The sequence below is a fragment of the Pristiophorus japonicus genome, chromosome 3 (assembly GCF_044704955.1).
Source record: "Pristiophorus japonicus isolate sPriJap1 chromosome 3, sPriJap1.hap1, whole genome shotgun sequence".
Taxonomy (NCBI): Eukaryota; Metazoa; Chordata; class Chondrichthyes; family Pristiophoridae; genus Pristiophorus; species Pristiophorus japonicus.
The window spans coordinates 268,305,552-268,324,282 of NC_091979.1; the positions used below are offsets into that span (position 1 = coordinate 268,305,552).

The 18,731-nt window shown below is 44.5% G+C and overlaps 1 protein-coding gene across 1 annotated transcript in view; it reads right to left on the reverse strand.

The window, feature by feature from the left end:
* Positions 1-18,466, reverse strand: part of LOC139260275 (fibroblast growth factor receptor 2-like) — an 88,250-nt gene extending 69,784 nt beyond the window's left edge. The window contains 4 exon segments of the mRNA XM_070876674.1: positions 16,314-16,466; positions 16,469-16,505; positions 16,507-16,525; positions 18,426-18,466. Coding sequence (XP_070732775.1) covers positions 16,314-16,466; positions 16,469-16,505; positions 16,507-16,525; positions 18,426-18,451 — 235 coding nt within the window. The 5' untranslated portion in view covers positions 18,452-18,466.
* Positions 18,467-18,731: the final 265 nt, after the last annotated feature.

An 18,731-nucleotide genomic window follows, 5' to 3' on the forward strand; every position in this document is an offset into this window, starting at 1 on the left:
CATGTAGCGATTGACTACTTTGCTTTGCGCCATTCTATAAGCGCAGAGAAGCAATTGGGGGCTGATTGGAGATTGCTCAAGCCCTTACACCTCCCTGATCCAAACCAGGTCACCTTCAGCCTCCGGTGTAAGGGACCAATCAAGAACTCTTTCTATTAAATAGTCATACCAGCGCACAGAGGTGAATTGGGTTCTGATTGTTTTCTGGCTCAGAGGCTCCTGGCATGAGGTGCTCTTGCCCTCAGCTCTGCCTGCTGATGGTGTTTGCTTTGCAAGGGCCCCTTACAAGGCATGTTGGAAATGGTGGAGACCTCCCGGCTGTCAGCATTCCGCTTAAGTTACAGGAGGAGACTAGCAGACCCTCGGAGGAATTTTGGGGCCAATCATCTGAGGAGGCGTTGTATTCTCCAAAATCCACAAAAACATATCCCAGATGGCAGGTTTGTGTAGTTACAATTCTGCTAAACACCCCCTAACACATTGAGTACTGTGACAGAATATCAGTTAAATAATACAATCGTATCCAGTGAACGTTTCTGATTTTATTCTTCATATTTCTACACTGGAATACAGCAGTTCCCTGTGAATCCCTAGGATCTTATAATTCGAGCTTTCTATCCACAGAATTAAAAACACAACACAGGAAAGCAAGTGCATATTTTGAAACATACCACAAAAGTCTATATATAAAAACTAAACATCCCTCAAAAGACATATTTATAAAATCTCAATTTCAGCTTCGGAATAAGATTCTCCCAAGTGGAGACTAGGGGCCCAAGTTTCGAGCCGCGCCTAGAACGGTGCAGTCCCGACCTGGACGTCAGTTTTTCGTGCCACAAAGTGCGCCTAAAAAAATCCTCCAGATGCTCCACCTCCCTGCAGGTTCTCTGGCCCTCGGCGCAGCGCAGCAGGAGCTGTAGGGGGCGGAGCCAGGTCCCTGCGCCGAAAACAGTGCCGGGACCTCTGCACATGCGCGCTACAGTGGGCGCACAAGTGCAGTAGCTCCAGGCGCCCGAAACTGTGTGGGAGGGGCCCGAAGCACGCAGCCCCTAGCCCTGGCCGAATGGCCTCACTGGGGCTGCATGAATAAGGCTCCTCCCACGGCCAGCTCCTGCTTCCTCCCGACCCGACTCGACTCCCGCTTCCCGCCTCCGGACCGGACCCGACACCCGCCCCCGGACCGGACCTGACACCCGCTCCCCCCCACCCCCGCTCTGGATCCGACCTGACCTCCCTCTCCCTCCCTCCCTCCCTCCCCCCGACCCGAACCGACCTCACTCCCACCACCCCCCCCGACCCGACCCAACGCCACCTACCTGTAAATCTGGTGCTGGGGACGGGCGCTGCCCGAAGTCTCGGGCCCGGCCCGTTCAGCCTCCCTCCCCCTTCTCCTTCCTCCCCACCCCCCCCATCTCCTTCCCCCCTTCCCCCCCCCAAATCTCCTTTCTCCCCCCTCTCCCCTTCTCCCCCATCCCTCCCCCTTCTCCCCCATCCCTCTGCTCTGCTACCCCCCTCCCCCTCCCCTCGCTGTCAGAAACACAGACACTGACAGACAGAGAATGAGACACACACAGACAGACAGAGAGATAGAGACACTGACAGAGATACACTGGGGGGGGGGGGGGGGGGGGGGGCATCCCAGCACGCTGTTGGAGGGCTCCCGGTGCTGCAGTCGGTAAGTAGAAAATGTTTTATTTATTAATTTTTTTAAAAAAATTCTTATTAATTTTTTTTGATTGATTTATTGGTTGATTTATTGATGTATTTATCATTTATTATTGATGATGGCTCTTTATTTGTAAAACTGAATGTTTTAAAATGTTTGTAAACTTCCCTTTAAACACCCCTCCCCACCATTCCCTACGCCTGATTTATAACCTACGCCTGATTTTCTAAAGTGCAGACAAGGTTTTTTTGAGTGTACAAAAATCTTCACTTACTCCATTCTAAGTTAGTTTGGAGTATGTTTTCACTGACGAAACTTTGAAAACAGGCGTAAGTGGCCGGACACGCTCCCTTTTGAAAAGAAAATTCTGTTCCAAAGTGAAACTGTTCTAACTGACTAGAACTGGAGCAAACTAAATGACGAAAATTCCGATTTCTAAGATACTCCGTTCTACACCAGTTGCTCCTAAAAATCAGGAGCAAATCATGTGGAAACTTGGGGCCTAGAATTTTGGGTCCAAGTTTCAGCTCGAGTTGCTCCTATATTTTTGGAGCAACTAGTTTAGTATGGAGTATCTTAGAAATCGCAATTCTCGGCATTTAGTTTGCTCCAGTTCTAGTTAGTTAGAATAGTTTTACTTTAGTACAGTTTTTTTTTCCAAAAGGGGGCGTTACCAGCCACTTATGTCTGTTTTGCAAGTTTAGGCAACGAAAAGTTACTCCAAACTAACTTACTCCATTCTAAGTGTCGATTTTTGTATGTTCAGAAAGAACTTGCCTACACATTAGAAATTAGGCACAGGTAGCGAGAGATGGGGGGGCGGGGGGGTGGGGGTGGGGAGGGAAGTTAGTGGATTTTACAAAGCATTAAACACTTCATTTTTACCAATAAAGAGCCATTAATAATAAATGATAAATAAATCAAATCAAAAAAAATAGCAAAATAAAAAAAAAATCAATAAATAAAAAATTGAAAGTTTCTACTCACCTACTGCAGCACCGGGAGCCCTCCAACAGCCTGCCGAAGAGCTGGGTGGACGGGCCCCGCCACTGGGGAGTAGTTCGGGCCGGGTCCCGCCGCCGGGGAGGAGTTCGGACGGGCAGGGCCTGCCGTCGGGGAGGAGTTCGGACGGGCAGGGGCCGCCGTCGGGGAGGAGTTCGGGCGGGCCTCGCTGCTGAGGAGGTAAGGACAGTGGCGACGAGGCAAGAGACGGTGAGGCAGGCAGGCCACTCGGCTCGGGATAGGGGTGGCGAACAACGCGACGTCCCTTCGGTCAGGGATAGGGTCGCCCGGAGACAGGACATGTTGGGAGGCCAGGAGCTACAGCGCACGTGCGCAGAAGAGCGCGCAGCTGCCGGCACTCTTTTTGGCCCAGGGCTGTGGCTCCGCCCCCAGTTGCTTGTGCTGCGCTGTGTTGACTGTGAAACAGGCCTGCTGGACTCGGAGAATTGCGAGGTAAGTTTTAGGCAGTTAATTTATTCTAAAAAATAGGCGGGCCTCTGGGAGCACTGTTCTGGGAGGACATCCAAAACTTGGGCCCATAGTCTCTAAATACTGGGTTGACGTTTAGTGAGGTTTACATGCCCAGACAGAGTGACTGCTGGCTCAGTACTCCCACCTCCAAGTCAGAAGGGATTGGTTCGGGCCATACTCCAGACAGCCCCAGTGATTGGAGAACGTAGCAACGGTTCGGAATACTGGACTGATGTTACCTCACCCCCCAGTTGTAAAGGATGGCCTTGGTAGCAGCTCCCCTCTCTCAGGAGAAGGTATTCTGAATGTAAAAGTCGTGAGGGCAGTAATGGGAAATCACCTCAGCCACTATTCCCTAGTAAATGTCTCAAGAATCTCACATGTGAGACTTGAGTTAGGTCTTGCCCGAGAACACAATTGCTGGATGGACGGAACTGTCTGATAGCAAGCAAACTTTATGCAAGGAGACTCCATATCAGACAGTTTTTTGTATACTGAATAGGTGATTTCCAAAACTAGTTTCAATGGACATTAAGAAAACTCTTCCCCTGACTGGCTCCTTATGAATATCAGCAGAGGTTGTAAATACTTCACAGCAGCGTAAAGCACCAATATTACAACAGGTCAGGTTTCAAAACAGACACGGTTCCCTAGTCCCCAAAGCATGCAATTTCCCTTTTCTACTGTTTATGGATTGAGAATGGAGTGTTACTTAAACTTAGAATTTTTTTTTGATAAACTTCAAATATACACATTGTGCTTACCCACAGCACCCATACCAAAACACGCATGTGTAGAAGGATAAATACACTTTTAAAAGTAGTCAGGAATTGCTACTGTCCTCCATTTACTAAAGCCTCTGAGGAAACGAAGACTTTATTTGCATTTTTATGAAATGGTCATAGTTTTCCACCATCTATTTTGCCTGATAAATTTACACGAAAAGCTGTAAATTGTAAACTGCAATGGGAAATAGAACATGTCCAGTTACAGCACACACTGACAAAACTAAAGCTACGTCACCATTTATTAATTTTGGACAGCGACGCCAATGGAATTCCAAATATTTAAATCAAAACAATGAGTGGTAAGACTTTTGCTCTTATGATTTTGGTCATTCTAATGAACAGAAAATGCAAATTATATGGAAAGTAACCTGGCCGTTCAAAACACTACTTATTTCATCTGTGAACGCTATTTGTGAAATTGCCAGGCAAAAGATATAAATAAGGAAATGAGAAAAACAAGCCCAGCATTAACATGCTATACAATGACTTTACCATACACTCAAGGAAGCTTGGAACACCTGTCTTCTGCATTAGGCCAGGTCTGTTTCTTAAATGATTCAAAACATGAACTTGGCTCACGTTGTCTTCAAACAGGACCAAAGCTTAATTCATAAAAATCTGAAGGATGAATACAACAGATTCCGATAGACCTGGTTGTAAGTATTTGTTCCCATTTGTAAAACCAAGTAACAAAAAATTAATACTCTTTGCTCGATTTTTATGTTGCTGCTGTTTGTACAATATTTGTCTAACTATGAATGTTGACAATATTGTACGGAACTGACTTGAAGCAGGTACTGAGACTGATGGTGTGAGAGAGAGGCATTAACACACACACTGGATTCTACACAGCCCCCTTGTACGACCAGGCTCAGAAACTCCTCCAACCCAATTCCTCCTACGAAGATACCAACATTCATTTAAACAAAAACAACAGAAAAGTAGAAACAAAGTGAGTTATAAAAGTTTTTGTACTTGTTTGGTTTTCTTAAAAAGCAGTCCAAATAGTGATACTCACTGGTAGAACATTTGTAAACCGAATAAACATTCATTCTTTGCTCCAGCTGTCTATACCACTGCACAATGAAGGATGGTATTCCACTAATTTATCTTCAAGCTACCATAGAGAAACTGATAAGTGACCTAACCACAAATAAATAAAGCACCGCAGAGCGCATCTGTATTTCTAACCACCATGGCAGGTGCTTCTAATGCAATGCCACCAGGTGAGGTTTGGTGATTGATCAGTAATGCACCTCAAAAGCCACAGCCAGGTGTTGCCATGGTTTTACAAAAACTAATTCTTCAACATCCCAGTAAATAAAGATCTGTCAGTGAATCAAAGAGTGTGAAGGAGTCATCATTCAGAAGTTGTGCAGGCGTCATGGAATTGTGACAGTCCTTTGTAGGAGTGAAAGATTACTTGACTCCCCACTAGTGAGGTAATCTGCTTATTCTATAGATACACAGAAGTGGATCTTCCAATAATTATACAGATCAGTAACAGTTATTTAAACTATTTTAAAACTGCATTCCCCATATTACCTCCATGTACAAGTGCAGCCAAAGAAGCCAATCTATGAAAACATGTTCTTTGACACTGTCCATTATAAAAATATTCAAATCTTCCCAGCAGAGGTTGGTGTAGCTGCTCTGCTCACCCCTCTCTCTAGTCCTCATTCAGGTTCTATGATTGCCTGGAACCCAGATGAAGTGCATTGTTCAGGTGGGTAGATATATGCAAAGCACATATTCCTGAAGTTGACCCTATAATTGAATGAAACACAGAACACTACTCAAAGAACAGCAAGGAAGTTCCCTTATTGTCCTTGCAAACATTTATCCCTTAACTAACACCAACAAGAACTAATTAACTGGCCATTCATCTCTTTGCTGTTTATGGGACCTTGCTGTGCACAAATTACTGCTGCATTTACCTACAAAACAGTGACCACACTTCAAAAATAAGTCATTGGCTGTGAAGCACTTTAGGATATCCAAAGGACATGAAAGGTACTATATAAATGAAAGTTTTTTTTTATTTTACTAGGCTTCTATAACTGCTAGCTATATCAGCAACATAGATCTAAACAGTCCCAGGTTTGATTCCAGGTCTGTGCTGTTAACTGATCTCACTTTAATTGGCTATACTGCCCACAGACTAGCAAAGGAAAAAAGAAAATTCAGTCAATGCTGGTTTTCTTAGACCCCCTCAGTTTGACAAAGAGTGAAAATAAGAACATAAGAAACAGGAGTAGGCCATTTGGCCCCTCGAGTCTGCAAGAAGATCATGGCTGATCTTCTACATCAATTCAAATTTGCTGCCCTATCCCCATATCCCTCGATTCCCTTAGTGTCTTAGTGAAGAAATTTCTCCTCATCTCAGTCCTAAATGGCTGACGCCCTTATCCTGATTTGGCCCCTGGTTCTAGACTCTGCAGCCACAGGAAATAGCCTCTCAACATCTATCCTGTCAAGCCCACTAAGAATTTTATACATTTCAGTAAGTGCACATCTAAAATGTTATAGTCTGTCTTTTGCCTCAACAGCTGCTATGACCTATTATATGTTCTCTGCAATTCAAAGTTAAGGGTGTGCTATGGAGGACAGCAGATCATGGCTGAATATTTGAAACGAGGCACAACTATATATAAAGATTTGGGTAAGGGGACATGAGACAATTCTGAGATTTATAGTGGAGATGTAAACCACACCAAAAAAAATCCCGACAGTGACTGCACTTTACCTACTTGGTTTGTGGGAATTTTCAGCTTTATCAAAATAAAGCTGTATGTACTCATGGACAAAAATATTATAAACAAGAAATCAAATGTATGTTTCAGCTTCAGCCTGTGGGAGGTAATAAACGTGATGCAAATGACCGAACAAATATTTCCCCCATGAACTAGGTACTTCAGGGACATTATAGTAGCTCTCTAATGAGGTCTGCTGTCAGTTAAAACTTATCTTTTACTGTTTTGAGGATATGTTACCCTCTTTCTACCTTGTTTTCTCCTAATGTCCATCATTCCCAGGTCAAGCAATTCCCACAGCCAAGGGGAAGATGCAAGCTGCCAGCTTCATTCTTAGCCAACCACAGGAGGGAGTCAAGTGTGAATAGACCACTAGGTCAATTCTATCCAAACTTCACTCCCATTTGCTGGAAGTGCTCATTTAATGTCCCTTTAACATATCCTGGGCAATCAAATGTTCCTAACCAGTCATGTCACACGAGTAATATTCTTGTACTATTATCAATCATACCTAGAGAATGCACAGTTGTGTATGCAAAGATTATACTGTATTGGAAATACAGCAAAAGAACTGTTCCACTACAGATGCCGTGCCAACCAAAGTGATGTCATTTAATATGCCACTCTCAAACAAAAGAACCTGATCCAGAGGGAATTCTAACAATTTAATATGTGCCAGTGGAGTGGAGAGCAAGCAAAACATTAAATTGCAACAAATTGTATGCTCACATATCATCTCAGTGCCAGAACAGTACTAGTTTAGGAGGATACATTGTTTTGAGACACTGCGGTACACTCTGGGCTCGATTATGTTTCAGTGTAGATTTGACTAATTCAAATACGCAGCATTGAAAAGCTATTGCCATCGTGCTTTTTCTGTAAATCCTTCCTGACATGATTAATACATGTAGTTTATAAGGCTGTGGTCCTTATGCTATTAAAAACTGAAAAATTACTTTAGTTTCTTTGAATACAGAATTGATAATCATTAATGAGCCCTGTATCTTGATGTTACTAATTTTTCTCATCAATAGCTGACAAACATTTTTACACAGACTGCAGCCCAGTATTTAAAAGTGTGAACAATTTTCTTTCCACTTCACCACACTTTTTAAAATCTATTTTTAGTCCCAGTGTGTCCCTTTACAACACAACTCCAATGCAAGCCACCTGGCCCAAAGTTGACTTCTTTAGAACACTTTGTAATACCTGTCAATAATACTCTATGATGGACTGATAGAAATTACACTTCTAGGAGTGCATGCTGTCAATGCCATCTCCCTCCTCTTCTTTCAATGAATGGAGTAATCCCCCATAGGGCACTCCATCCACTCGCCCAGACAAGACGGCTGCTCACTGGAAACAACCTGGATTGAATGATAGACAGTCCTGGAATTTGAACCTGCAACAATCAGATTGTGAGGTATGCAATCTAGCACTTGTATACCAGGTGCCCCATCCCTCGCATGTTTTAATGTAAATATTAGTTTGCATTTGCTTTATGCCCAAATCTCATTATCATGCTGGAATCTGTAGACAGACCACAGAATGAACTCTGTATTTAAAATGTGAGACTTTGCTACCATGCTCAAACTGGTGAACAGCAAAATCCACTTAGTTGCTCTTTTACACATCAGTGATTTGAAATCGACTTCACAGCTGCCAAAATGAAGACCAGAGAGGCTTTTACCCACTTGGTTTATGTTTTAAACAGCCTACTTGGCATTTTTAGTAACTGTGTTCAGAATCCATTAATATCATAAATAATGCATCACATTCCATTATTTGGTACTAACTTATCTTGAGAGCAAACAAAAATGGATAAAACTCTGAGGGCTAGACTTTCCACTTCACATCGCCCATATATTGCCCAAAATGGACTTCTATCGCCCATTTTGACCAAAAGGTGGAAACTAGGCCAGAAACATCGCCGAAAAATTAAGCCCCCAAGTTTCGGCTCACTTCGCCACACATCGCCCATCCCAACTTCCGGCACATCGCCGGGTTGATCGCTCGCCGAGAACATTGCTGGATAATAGTTGCTTTTCCCAGGCCTTCCTCATCGAAATGGGCATTACGGACGCCATTATGAATTTTGGAGGAAGGGAAGTGGCAGCAAAAAAACTGCAGCTGACATATTTGTAAGTTTTTTTAAGGCTGTTTTACAGATAGATCAACTCAGATTTATACTGATTTTTCATTGTACAATTGTAGCTTAGTACATTAGGCATTTTTTAAACTGAAAAGTGCATTTATAACAATTATTGCTAGTGATGGGGCGGAGGTGTTTCGTAACAGAAAGGGATTCCACTCTCTAAATGTGCAGCTTGTTGTTGACCACAGCCAACTCATTCCGACAGTTAATGTTACATTTCCTGGCAGCATCCACGATGCGCACATCCTACGTGAGAGTGCTATCCCTGACCTGCGGTAGGCCCGGACTCGTGGGACTCATTGGGGGTAGTCGGGGATTGCCGGAGGTCGTCGCCAGGGAACGTCGGAGGTCGATCGGAACACCTCCAGCGGATGGGCCTCTCCTCCACGACAGAGTCTGGGCCTCCTCGACCACGGCTGGACCTCCCGTGGCGACAACCTCCTCCTCGACGACTACCAGATCCGCCTCTCCCACATCGGCGACTGGTCTCCCCTCCTCCTTCAACGTCGACTGGAGCTCTCCTTCCCCACCGGCAACCTGGCCTCTGCTCCACTTCCAACACGTAGTGAGTTCCATGGCTGTGATCCCCCTGCCCTCCCACCTTGAACCCCGGTGGGCCACTGACCCTCCCAATGCCGGTCTCCAACCAGGCCTCGGATCACCTACCACCAAGGGCAATACCCAGCGCCAAGCCTGCGGCCAACATCTCGCCACAGGCAACTAGGCCCATATACCTGTGTCTGGTCTCCAGTCATCTTGGACCCCCTTGCCACTGGATCAAGACCTCGCTCAGCTAAGCCCGTGTGGTAGCCGGTGTGCAACGACCACCCCACGTTAAAAGAACTCACACACAGGCATCTTCCACTCCGTTAACATGAAGTTCGGGACCTGGAATGTCAGGACACTCATGGACAACCCCAACAGCGATCTGTCCCACCTGTGACAAGAGTCTGTGGCTCTCGTATTGGACTGTTCAGCACCAAAGAACTCACTTCAGGAGTGGATTCCGAGGGACTGCCTATGATGATGATGATCCCTGACCTGTTTGTCAATCAGCCAGAAGGCACGGTTGGATGCTGGGGGATAAGGGATAAGGTCTTGCCAGCTGGCTGATGACCTCACTGCGTAATCCAGTCACTGAAGCAGAGAAACAAAAGCCACATTGCAACACGGAACATAATCGAGATGACAATTGGAGTCCGAAAACAGCGCTTCAGATGCCTGGACCCCTCTGGTGGCAGCCTACTGTACCACCTTGACCGGGTCGCTGAGTTTATTGTGGTGTGTTGCATGCTTCGTAACCTAGCAATAAGGAGAGGACAGCAAATGCCTGATTGGGCTGCAGGTCCACCTCCAGGAGGGGAGACGGAAGAGCCAGCCAGCGAGGAGCAAGAGAAGGAGGAGGAGCAGGAGGAAGAGGAGGCTGGTGAGGACCTCGGGGAGGACCAGCCTGGCGATGTAGCCATGGTCCTACCACCCACCACCCCCACAGAAGAACAATACCCCGTGGGAGTTACGCGGCCGCAAAGCTGTTGCGTCAGCAGCTGATAAAGGAATGCTTTGCATGAACTTACATCGGGGATCATCACATTTACATTTAGATTAACAATTACGTTTATACAAAAGTTGCATTTGCGTTGAGTTACGTTTTAGCCTTGCCTACACTGGCCTGGCCTTTGTAGTGCAGCATTTGCATTAATGCTTAACTTAAGTAATGTTATTACAAGAGAATAAAGATGTTAAATTATTCAAAATGCCTAAGTTAACTAACCTTATCAGAGAATGCACAACAATTGTTAAAATCATTAACAAAATTTATTGCAAACAGAATTCTTTTCAAACACCCTCCTCCTCACCAACCCACCCACCCAGCACCCAACACCCCCAACTGTGAACAAACATTTTAAACAATCTAACATACAATGAACTCTCCTCTCTATCTCTGCCTTCCTCCTCTCTCTCTATCTCTCTCTCTCTCTGCCTCTCCCCGTGCCTTCTGCGCATGTGTGGATGACCCCTGACCTCTCACACATGCGCAGAAGCCCGTTGCTAGGGAAGCTTTTGCCTTCCACATCGCTGGCCATTTGGTGGGCGAACGTCACATCGCCTACATTTCGGATCGCCCATTTCACATCGCTGGGCTATCGCAGAGTGGAAAATCGCTCCAAAAAAAATGGCCGATGTTCCAGCGATCATTTTTTGGGCGATGGTCAGCAAAGTGGAAAGTCTAGCCCTGAATTTTTAACCTGTTAAATGCTAAAAAATGATTTGCAGAGTTTGTACTTCTGGTGACCTTGATAATTGGACCAAGGTTAAATCAACTAATTCTTTGCCAAGCACACATTGCCCAGAGCAAATATCAGATGGCATAATCATATCTAGTTTTTCAGAAAACATCTAATGTTTGGCATTAAAATTGGTCAAAATCCTGAAACTGACTCCCCAACAGCACTGTGGGAGTACCTTCACTACACGGACTGCAGCGGTTCGAGAAGGCAGCTCAAGGTCAATTAGGGATGGAAAATAAATGCTGGCCTTGCCAGCAATGCCCACATCCCAGACGAATAAAAAAAATAAAGTGCTACAAACCCCAGGGATAGCAGTGTATTCTCCTTGAACACATCAGGCTGCAGCCAAAGATTTATAAATTCCCCTTTAAGAGCAAGACCAAGAAATTATAATGGAAAAAAAGTTACTTATGGTTTGGAATAGGATATCTCCACGTCTGCTTTATCTGCTGAACTGTCCTGAATTTTGAAAATTATGGTTTCACAGCTCTCTGCTTAATTCACTTTGGGAGTCCCTGAGTCGCACCATAGAAACATTGGCCCCAAGTTTCCACATGATTTGCTCCTGATTTTTAGGAGTAACTGGTGTAGAACGGAGTATCTTAGAAATCGGAATTCTCGTCATTTAGTTTGCTCCAGTTCTAGTCAGTTAGAACAGTTTCACTTTGGAACAGAATTTTATTTTCAAAAGGGGGTGTGTCCGGCTATTTACGCCTGTTTTCAAAGTTTCGTCAGTGAAAACTTACTCCAAACTAACTTAGAATGGAGTAAGTGAAGATTTTTGTACGCTCAAAAAAACCTTGCCTACACTTTAGAAAATCAGGTGTAGGTTACAAATCAGGCGTAGGGAATGGTGGGGGGGGGGGTTTAAAGGGAAGTTTACAAACATTAAACACTTGAGTTTTACAAATAAAGAGCCATCATCAATAATAAATGATAAATACATCAATAAATCAACCAATAAATCAATCAAAAAAAATTAATAAGAAATAATTTTTTTTTTAAATCAATAAATAAAACATTTTCTACTTACCGACTGCAGCACCGGGAGCCCTCCATGCTGGGATGCCCCACTCAGTGTGTCTCTGTCAGTGTCTCTATCTCTCTGTCTGTCTCTCATTCTCTGTCTGTCAGTGTCTGTGTTTCTGACAGCGAGGGGAGGGGGAGAAGGGGGGAGGGATGGGGGAGAAGGGGGGAGGGATGGGGGAGAAGGGGGGAGGGATGGGGGAGAAGGGGGGAGGGATGGGGAGAAGGGGGGAGGGATGGGGGAGAAGGGGGGAGGGATGGGGGAGAAGGGGGGAGGGATGGGGGAGAAGGGGGGAGGGATGGGGGAGAAGGGGGGAGGGATGGGGGAGAAGGGGGGAGGGATGGGGGAGAAGGGGGGAGGGATGGGGAAGAAGGGGGGAGGGATGGGGGAGAAGGGGGAGGGATGGGGAGATGGGGGAGGGATGGGGAGATGGGGGAGGGATGGGGAGAAGGGGATAAAGGGGGGAAAGGAGATTGGGGGGGGAGGAGATTGGGGGGGGGGGGAGAGGAGATTGGAGATTGGGGGGGGGGAGGAGATTGGGGGGGGAGGAGATTGGGGGGGGGAAGGAGATTGGGGGGGGGAAGGAGATTGGGGGGGGGAAGGAGATTGGGGGGGGGGAAGGAGATTGGGGGGGGGGAAGGAGATTGGGGGGGGGGAAGGAGATTGGGGGGGGGAAGGAGATTGGGGGGGGGAAGGAGATTGGGGGGGGGAAGGAGATTGGGGGGGGGGAAGGAGATTGGGGGGGGGAAGGAGATTGGGGGGGGGAAGGAGATTGGGGGGGGGGAAGGAGATTGGGGGGGGGGAAGGAGATTGGTGGGGGGGGGGAAGGAGATTGAGGGGGGGAAGGAGATTGGGGGGGGGGGAAGGAGATTGAGGGGGGGGGGAGAAGGAGATTGGGGGGGGGGGGGGAAGGAGGCTGAACGGGCCGGGCCCGAGACTTCGGGCAGGGCCCGTCCCCAGCACCAGATTTACAGGTAGGTGGCATTGGATCGGGTCGGGGGGTTGGTGGGAGGGAGGTCGGTTCGGTTCGGGTCGGGGGGGGAGAGGGAGGTCAGGTTGGGTGGTGGCGGGGAGGGAGGTCAGGTCGGGTGGCGGGGGCGGAGCGGGTGTCGGGTCCGGTCCGGGGGCGGGGGAGCGGGTGTCAGGTCCGGTCCGGAGACGGGAAGCGGGAGTCGAGTCGGATCGGGAGGAAGCAGGAGCTGGCCGTGGGAGGAGCCTTATTCACGCAGCCGAAGTGAGGCCATTCGGCCAGGGCTCGGGGCTGCGTGCTTCGGGCCCCTCCCACACAGTTTCGGGCGCCTGGAGCTACTGCACTTGTGCGCCCACTGTAGCGCACATGTGCAGAGGTCCCAGCACTGTTTTCAGCACAGGGACCTGGCTCCGCCCCCTACAGCTCCTGCTGCGCTGCGCTGAGGGCCAGAGGACCTGCAGGGAGGTGGAGAATCTGGAGGTTTTTTTAGGCGCTTTGTGGCGCGAAAAACGGGCGTCCAGGTCGGGACTGCGCCGTTCTAGGCGCGGCTCGAAACTTGGACCCATAGGGAGCACTCAGTTGTTCTTTTTATTCTTGTAATACAACATCAAAAAATCAATTAAAAATGTTATTGATTTCGCAATCTAAACCGGTTTTTTGTTAAAGCTCTGCCTTACCTTGGAAAAACCTGTAGGGGTTGAGAGCAAATGTCAGCCAGATGCCTGTTTCAATCCCCTTGGACGGGAGCATAACCCAAAGGACCAGAGAGAGTCCAAAACTCCTGAAAGGCCAGGTAGTCTCTGGTTTCTCATTTCATTTCTACAAAGATCTGGTTCTGTGTTCCAGGCTCAATGCATGGAAATGAAAGGGGAGGTTAGCGCAGGGCAGTTACACTTGTGATCAACACCTAATTTAATGCCAAGGTGGCATGGAGTCTCGATAGGAGTCTGGTTCACACTGCGTGTTGATTCAGCACTCGTGATTCAGGTGTGTAAAACTGCCTGACACAAGTCAGGTTGCAGTCAATGTCAGCGCAATTCCAAACCTCTGATGAGCAGTATATCCAAGGTATAATTTTGACACGACTGGAGAGGGGGAAATACCAAAGCTCAGTCTTTAAATAGGCCCAAGTAGAAAGAAGTGCATAAGCAGATAATTGTGTTTCAAACATGCTGTTTTCTTTTCAACTTCAAAAATGATGAAGGATTAAAAGCCACCAGCAACTGAGCTTGTTTTGCATGTGCACTTTGTATTTTTACACAGCAAATTTTGAAAACACAAGGCAGAGAGAGCAACATATGGGCTAAACAGGACTACTGTGAAAGGTCAGTGCTTTCACAAACCTTTCTGTTAAGGGCCGCAATCCCAAACAGTATCTTACTGTGAGGCCACTCTCAGGAATGTGCCAACACGCTACAACATACAGTCATAAGACATGGGCCTGCACCCGCAGTTCCCCACGTGGTGAGCTTGTGATTTGAAATGTTTGGATTTGGGAAGCTGCCAAGTGGAGGCCAGGCACTTCCCCAAAGGAAGGGGAATAAAAATCAAACTACAGGACTGATAGTTCCATTAAAACTATAGCTCTCATTGTTTTCACTCTTTTAATTTGCTGTATGAATACTTCTCAATAGCATTCCTTTCCTTTATCTCACTAGACAGCAGAGCAGGACCAGCACTACTTATACATGAGCTTTCGAACTCTCAGCTTTCAGCATTTCACAATTAACTACAATGTATAGCTGAAACAAATGCAAAATGAAAAGCAGGCATTTTAGCATATGAAATATTCCCTCATCCATTTGATGAGTTGAAAGATTCTCACTATTTGTAAAATGTATCTTACCCTAGGAATCATAAAAACATAAAACTCTAAAACTGGAGATGCTATTCTGCACTGAACTAATTTTCACTCTCCTCACCTGCCTCATCATGTCCCTTGTATTCCTGCTTATATAAACCACATTACCATGACAGCTTCCCAGACCAGTTGTATCCAGCAGGCGGTCACTAAAATGCCCCTAAAAAAAATGCTTGTGTTACCAGCAGGAAAAAAATAATGCAAGACTCATTAAATGGTGATGAGAACCTAACTGCTCTCTATATTCTCAGATTACCTTCAAGCGAAAACACCGATTGCAATTTCCCTCGACTGCCGACAGACTCACAGACATAAACCTTCATTCATTTAGCTTTCCATCAGTTAAGAAAACCTAATTTAGGTAAACCATGGAGTGATTTTAAGTTCTATCTGCATCCTTGGTAACAACCATCATTAAGGTATGGGAGGTTGCTTTGAAACTGCTGATGGTAATGAATTTCAAAACCCACCAAGATCATCATTGAAATAAAAGTCAGACAGAAGTCTCGACATTCCTTTACAATTTTTAAAAGAGGCTACGCTGTAATTTAGGAAACTTTGGCATCTACTTACAGGTGGTGACTCATCACTTAAAACAAAAAAAACTCAATCTGATGGAGATAATCAAATTCAGCTCCTACACCATATTGGCACAGTGCATGCCACTGTACCACATCACACTCATTTCCTGCTTTGACTGAGCTTTTCCAGAGCAATAGTAGCTGCCACTGACATCATGCAACCACCACATGCACTTCTAGATCACTGGCAAAATAACTAGCAATTCAAGTAAATCTTGTAGATAATGCTACAACAGAGCAGGTTCTCAATCACTGGAAGCCACTCAGCAAAAACAGCTAAATGTGAATCACAATTAAATGCGCTGCTTAGTACAGGTTGTGAAGTAAGAATGCAATCTCCCTTTTTAAGTATTTAAATGGTTGTTTGTGGTTTCTGATTTGTGGGCAAATTAGAAACTAAATAAAGGCTTACAAAATACAAGCAAAACTAACTTGAAAATAGAAAACTTTTTAAGACATGAGCCTTACAAAAATAAACCAGCGTCAGAAAGTGCACATTAAACAGATACAAAAGACAGTCCAAAAATCTGCCACTCTAATAAAAACCTTTGCAAATAACTTCAGTTATCCCACTGTAAAGTATGCAAGCTACCATCGAAGTTTAACTATTGGTCAGTCCAGTTAAACAAAAATTTGCATAAGAAATGTTAGAAGCACTTAAATGTTCAATAAGATAAGATAACAGCCGCTTTTATTTTCCCTTGATATAATAACTGCCATTTAACATTACAATCAATGCAATTTAACTTACCTTCTGTTTCCGGTGCACCATCATCAGCAGTCTTAAACTGTGGCCTTGCCACAGCTAGTGCTGCCATGGTTAACATGGCCCAGCAGACCAAGTAACAGCAACTAGGCATCCTGTTAGTGCTGGAACTCCATCTGGACTCTAATCCCATCTTATGTATAGGCATAAAAGACCAGTGTCCTCTTCCTTACTGTTGTGGCTCCTCACTTGAAAGGCTGCAGAAAGAAAAATGTGCCTGTCAGTGGAACGATTGTGGAAGCTTATTTCAATCCAGAGGGGAATATTCACAATTCCAAATGTGAAAATCATGTTATTTTTCAACTGTGACAGCGATTGCTCAACAGATCTCCGTTTAAGTTATTTCTGTGAAAATTTGCAGAAAAGCATCTTATTAAAGGATCTACCTTCAAAAGTAACTTCAAACATGCTTTTAAAAATACTACTTTAAATATATCGGGAAAACTATAAGTTTCTAATTTTTTCATAGCATCACACTTGAAAAGCATGAACCCACATACTGTATATGACAATGAAATGAATCGCAGAAGATTAAAAAGAGTATAAAGAATCCATAAGCAGTACTTATGTTTTCTTCATTCAGTTTTCCCTCTATTAAGTTCTTTCTGCAATGGGCATTTAAAAAAAATCTTACTGGAAAGCAAGCTGCACTAAACACAAAAGTGTTCCCTAGAAATTATACTGGTAAAATGAATGCGTACATCCGAGTTTTTTCCAGTTGGTATTACAACTGCGAATGCAAAGGAACTCACTTTCAAGCAATGAGCAGTACTGCCCTCCAGTACAAGCACACGGCATGTGGGACTGCGACAGCAAACAAAGCTGCACAACCTGAGGAATACATATTCTGACCCGAGTCAACACACAGGTCAAAATAAGTCAACACAGCAGTCCTACATAATAGGAAAAACAACTGATGAAAATAACAGCAATGTTTGAGAATAAACGCCTGCGATCCATGATATCTGGCTCCAATCTCTACGGTTAAAAAAAGCTCTACTTAAACCCAATTTAACCCTTTCACTGACACAAAATATTATCTATGTTTGATTTTCGAGTTTGAATGAAACACAATTCCAAAACTGGCTATTCTCTAAAGTGACCTGACAGTATCGGCTTACATGAGTGTAAAATTTCATTTGTTCGTACTGCATAATTCTGAGCATGAAAGTTCCGTTGGTGATCAAGAACAAGTTACTACTCTCAGCTCTAATGTACTGCAGTGGATTCTAATATCCCCAAACACATTTTACTTGCGTGATGATGACCACACAGAGCAGGTGATCCAGAATTCAATCAATATACAGTACTACTAAAGTGCCACCTGATCATAACACTTTTGATAGTCTATGATTTTGGATGGATTACACTATGCTGATGGATCACACTCTTAACAAGAGAAACCTCTCTCCGTAATACACGTTTTGTATTCCTGCCAATAAATGTTGTGAAGAAAAATAAATGTTCTACTATACATGATTATAATTCAAAATGGTATTTTTTTGAAAATATTTTCTCAAATATCCCTGTTCATTTTACATTTAATGTATTTCAGTGCAAAACCAAAAATTTTTCACAGGTAGGATATAGAACCTCTTCACATAATTAAGTTGTAAACCATGTCAAAGGCATGATTTTGGTGACAAGAGATTACAGGAATTCTAATCTTTGCATTTATGTCCAGTGATATTTGCTGCAAAATACCATTTGATCTTTTTCTACAACCTAGAATTCATTTCATACTGATCTAACGTCTCACTCAAATGCACCATCAGCAGACTTCAGTCTATAACTAACTACAGATCCTGCTTTCCTCATCTTAAAATATAACAACTTGTATCTATTTTATTTATTGCCTTTCCATTGAAGGGGACACAAAAGTGTGGTGATAAACTAGATCACAACTCCAATTCACAATTGTATAAATATTTCAAAAACTACATCAGGCTGTAAAAAAATGCATGTGCTTTTTTCTACTTAAGTACCAAACAAACAAACAGATAAATATATAGAATAATCTTAAAAGATGCTACACATTGTGGCAAGTTAAAAAAAAATCACATTTAGAAAAAGTACTGCACGAGTCTTAAGAAGTACCTCAAGTTGATTACAGCATTAGACATGCAATTTTTCTCTAGAATGTTCACATATTGGCTCCTTGCAATAATACAGAAATACACAGCAATCCTTTACGGAGTTCCTGACACAGTGAAAGCTAGACTTTTTTTTGAAAGGGAACTTTGTCTCCCTCCACAGACTACATTGGGGAGGAGCTGTCAAGCTAATCTGATTGATGGCCTCAATGCCACCCGCTCTTCAAGCCATTTTCACCTCATCACATACCTGCCCAAATTATTCTAAACATGGGAAAGGCGGCTAGGTTGAGAGAAGTACTGCATTCCT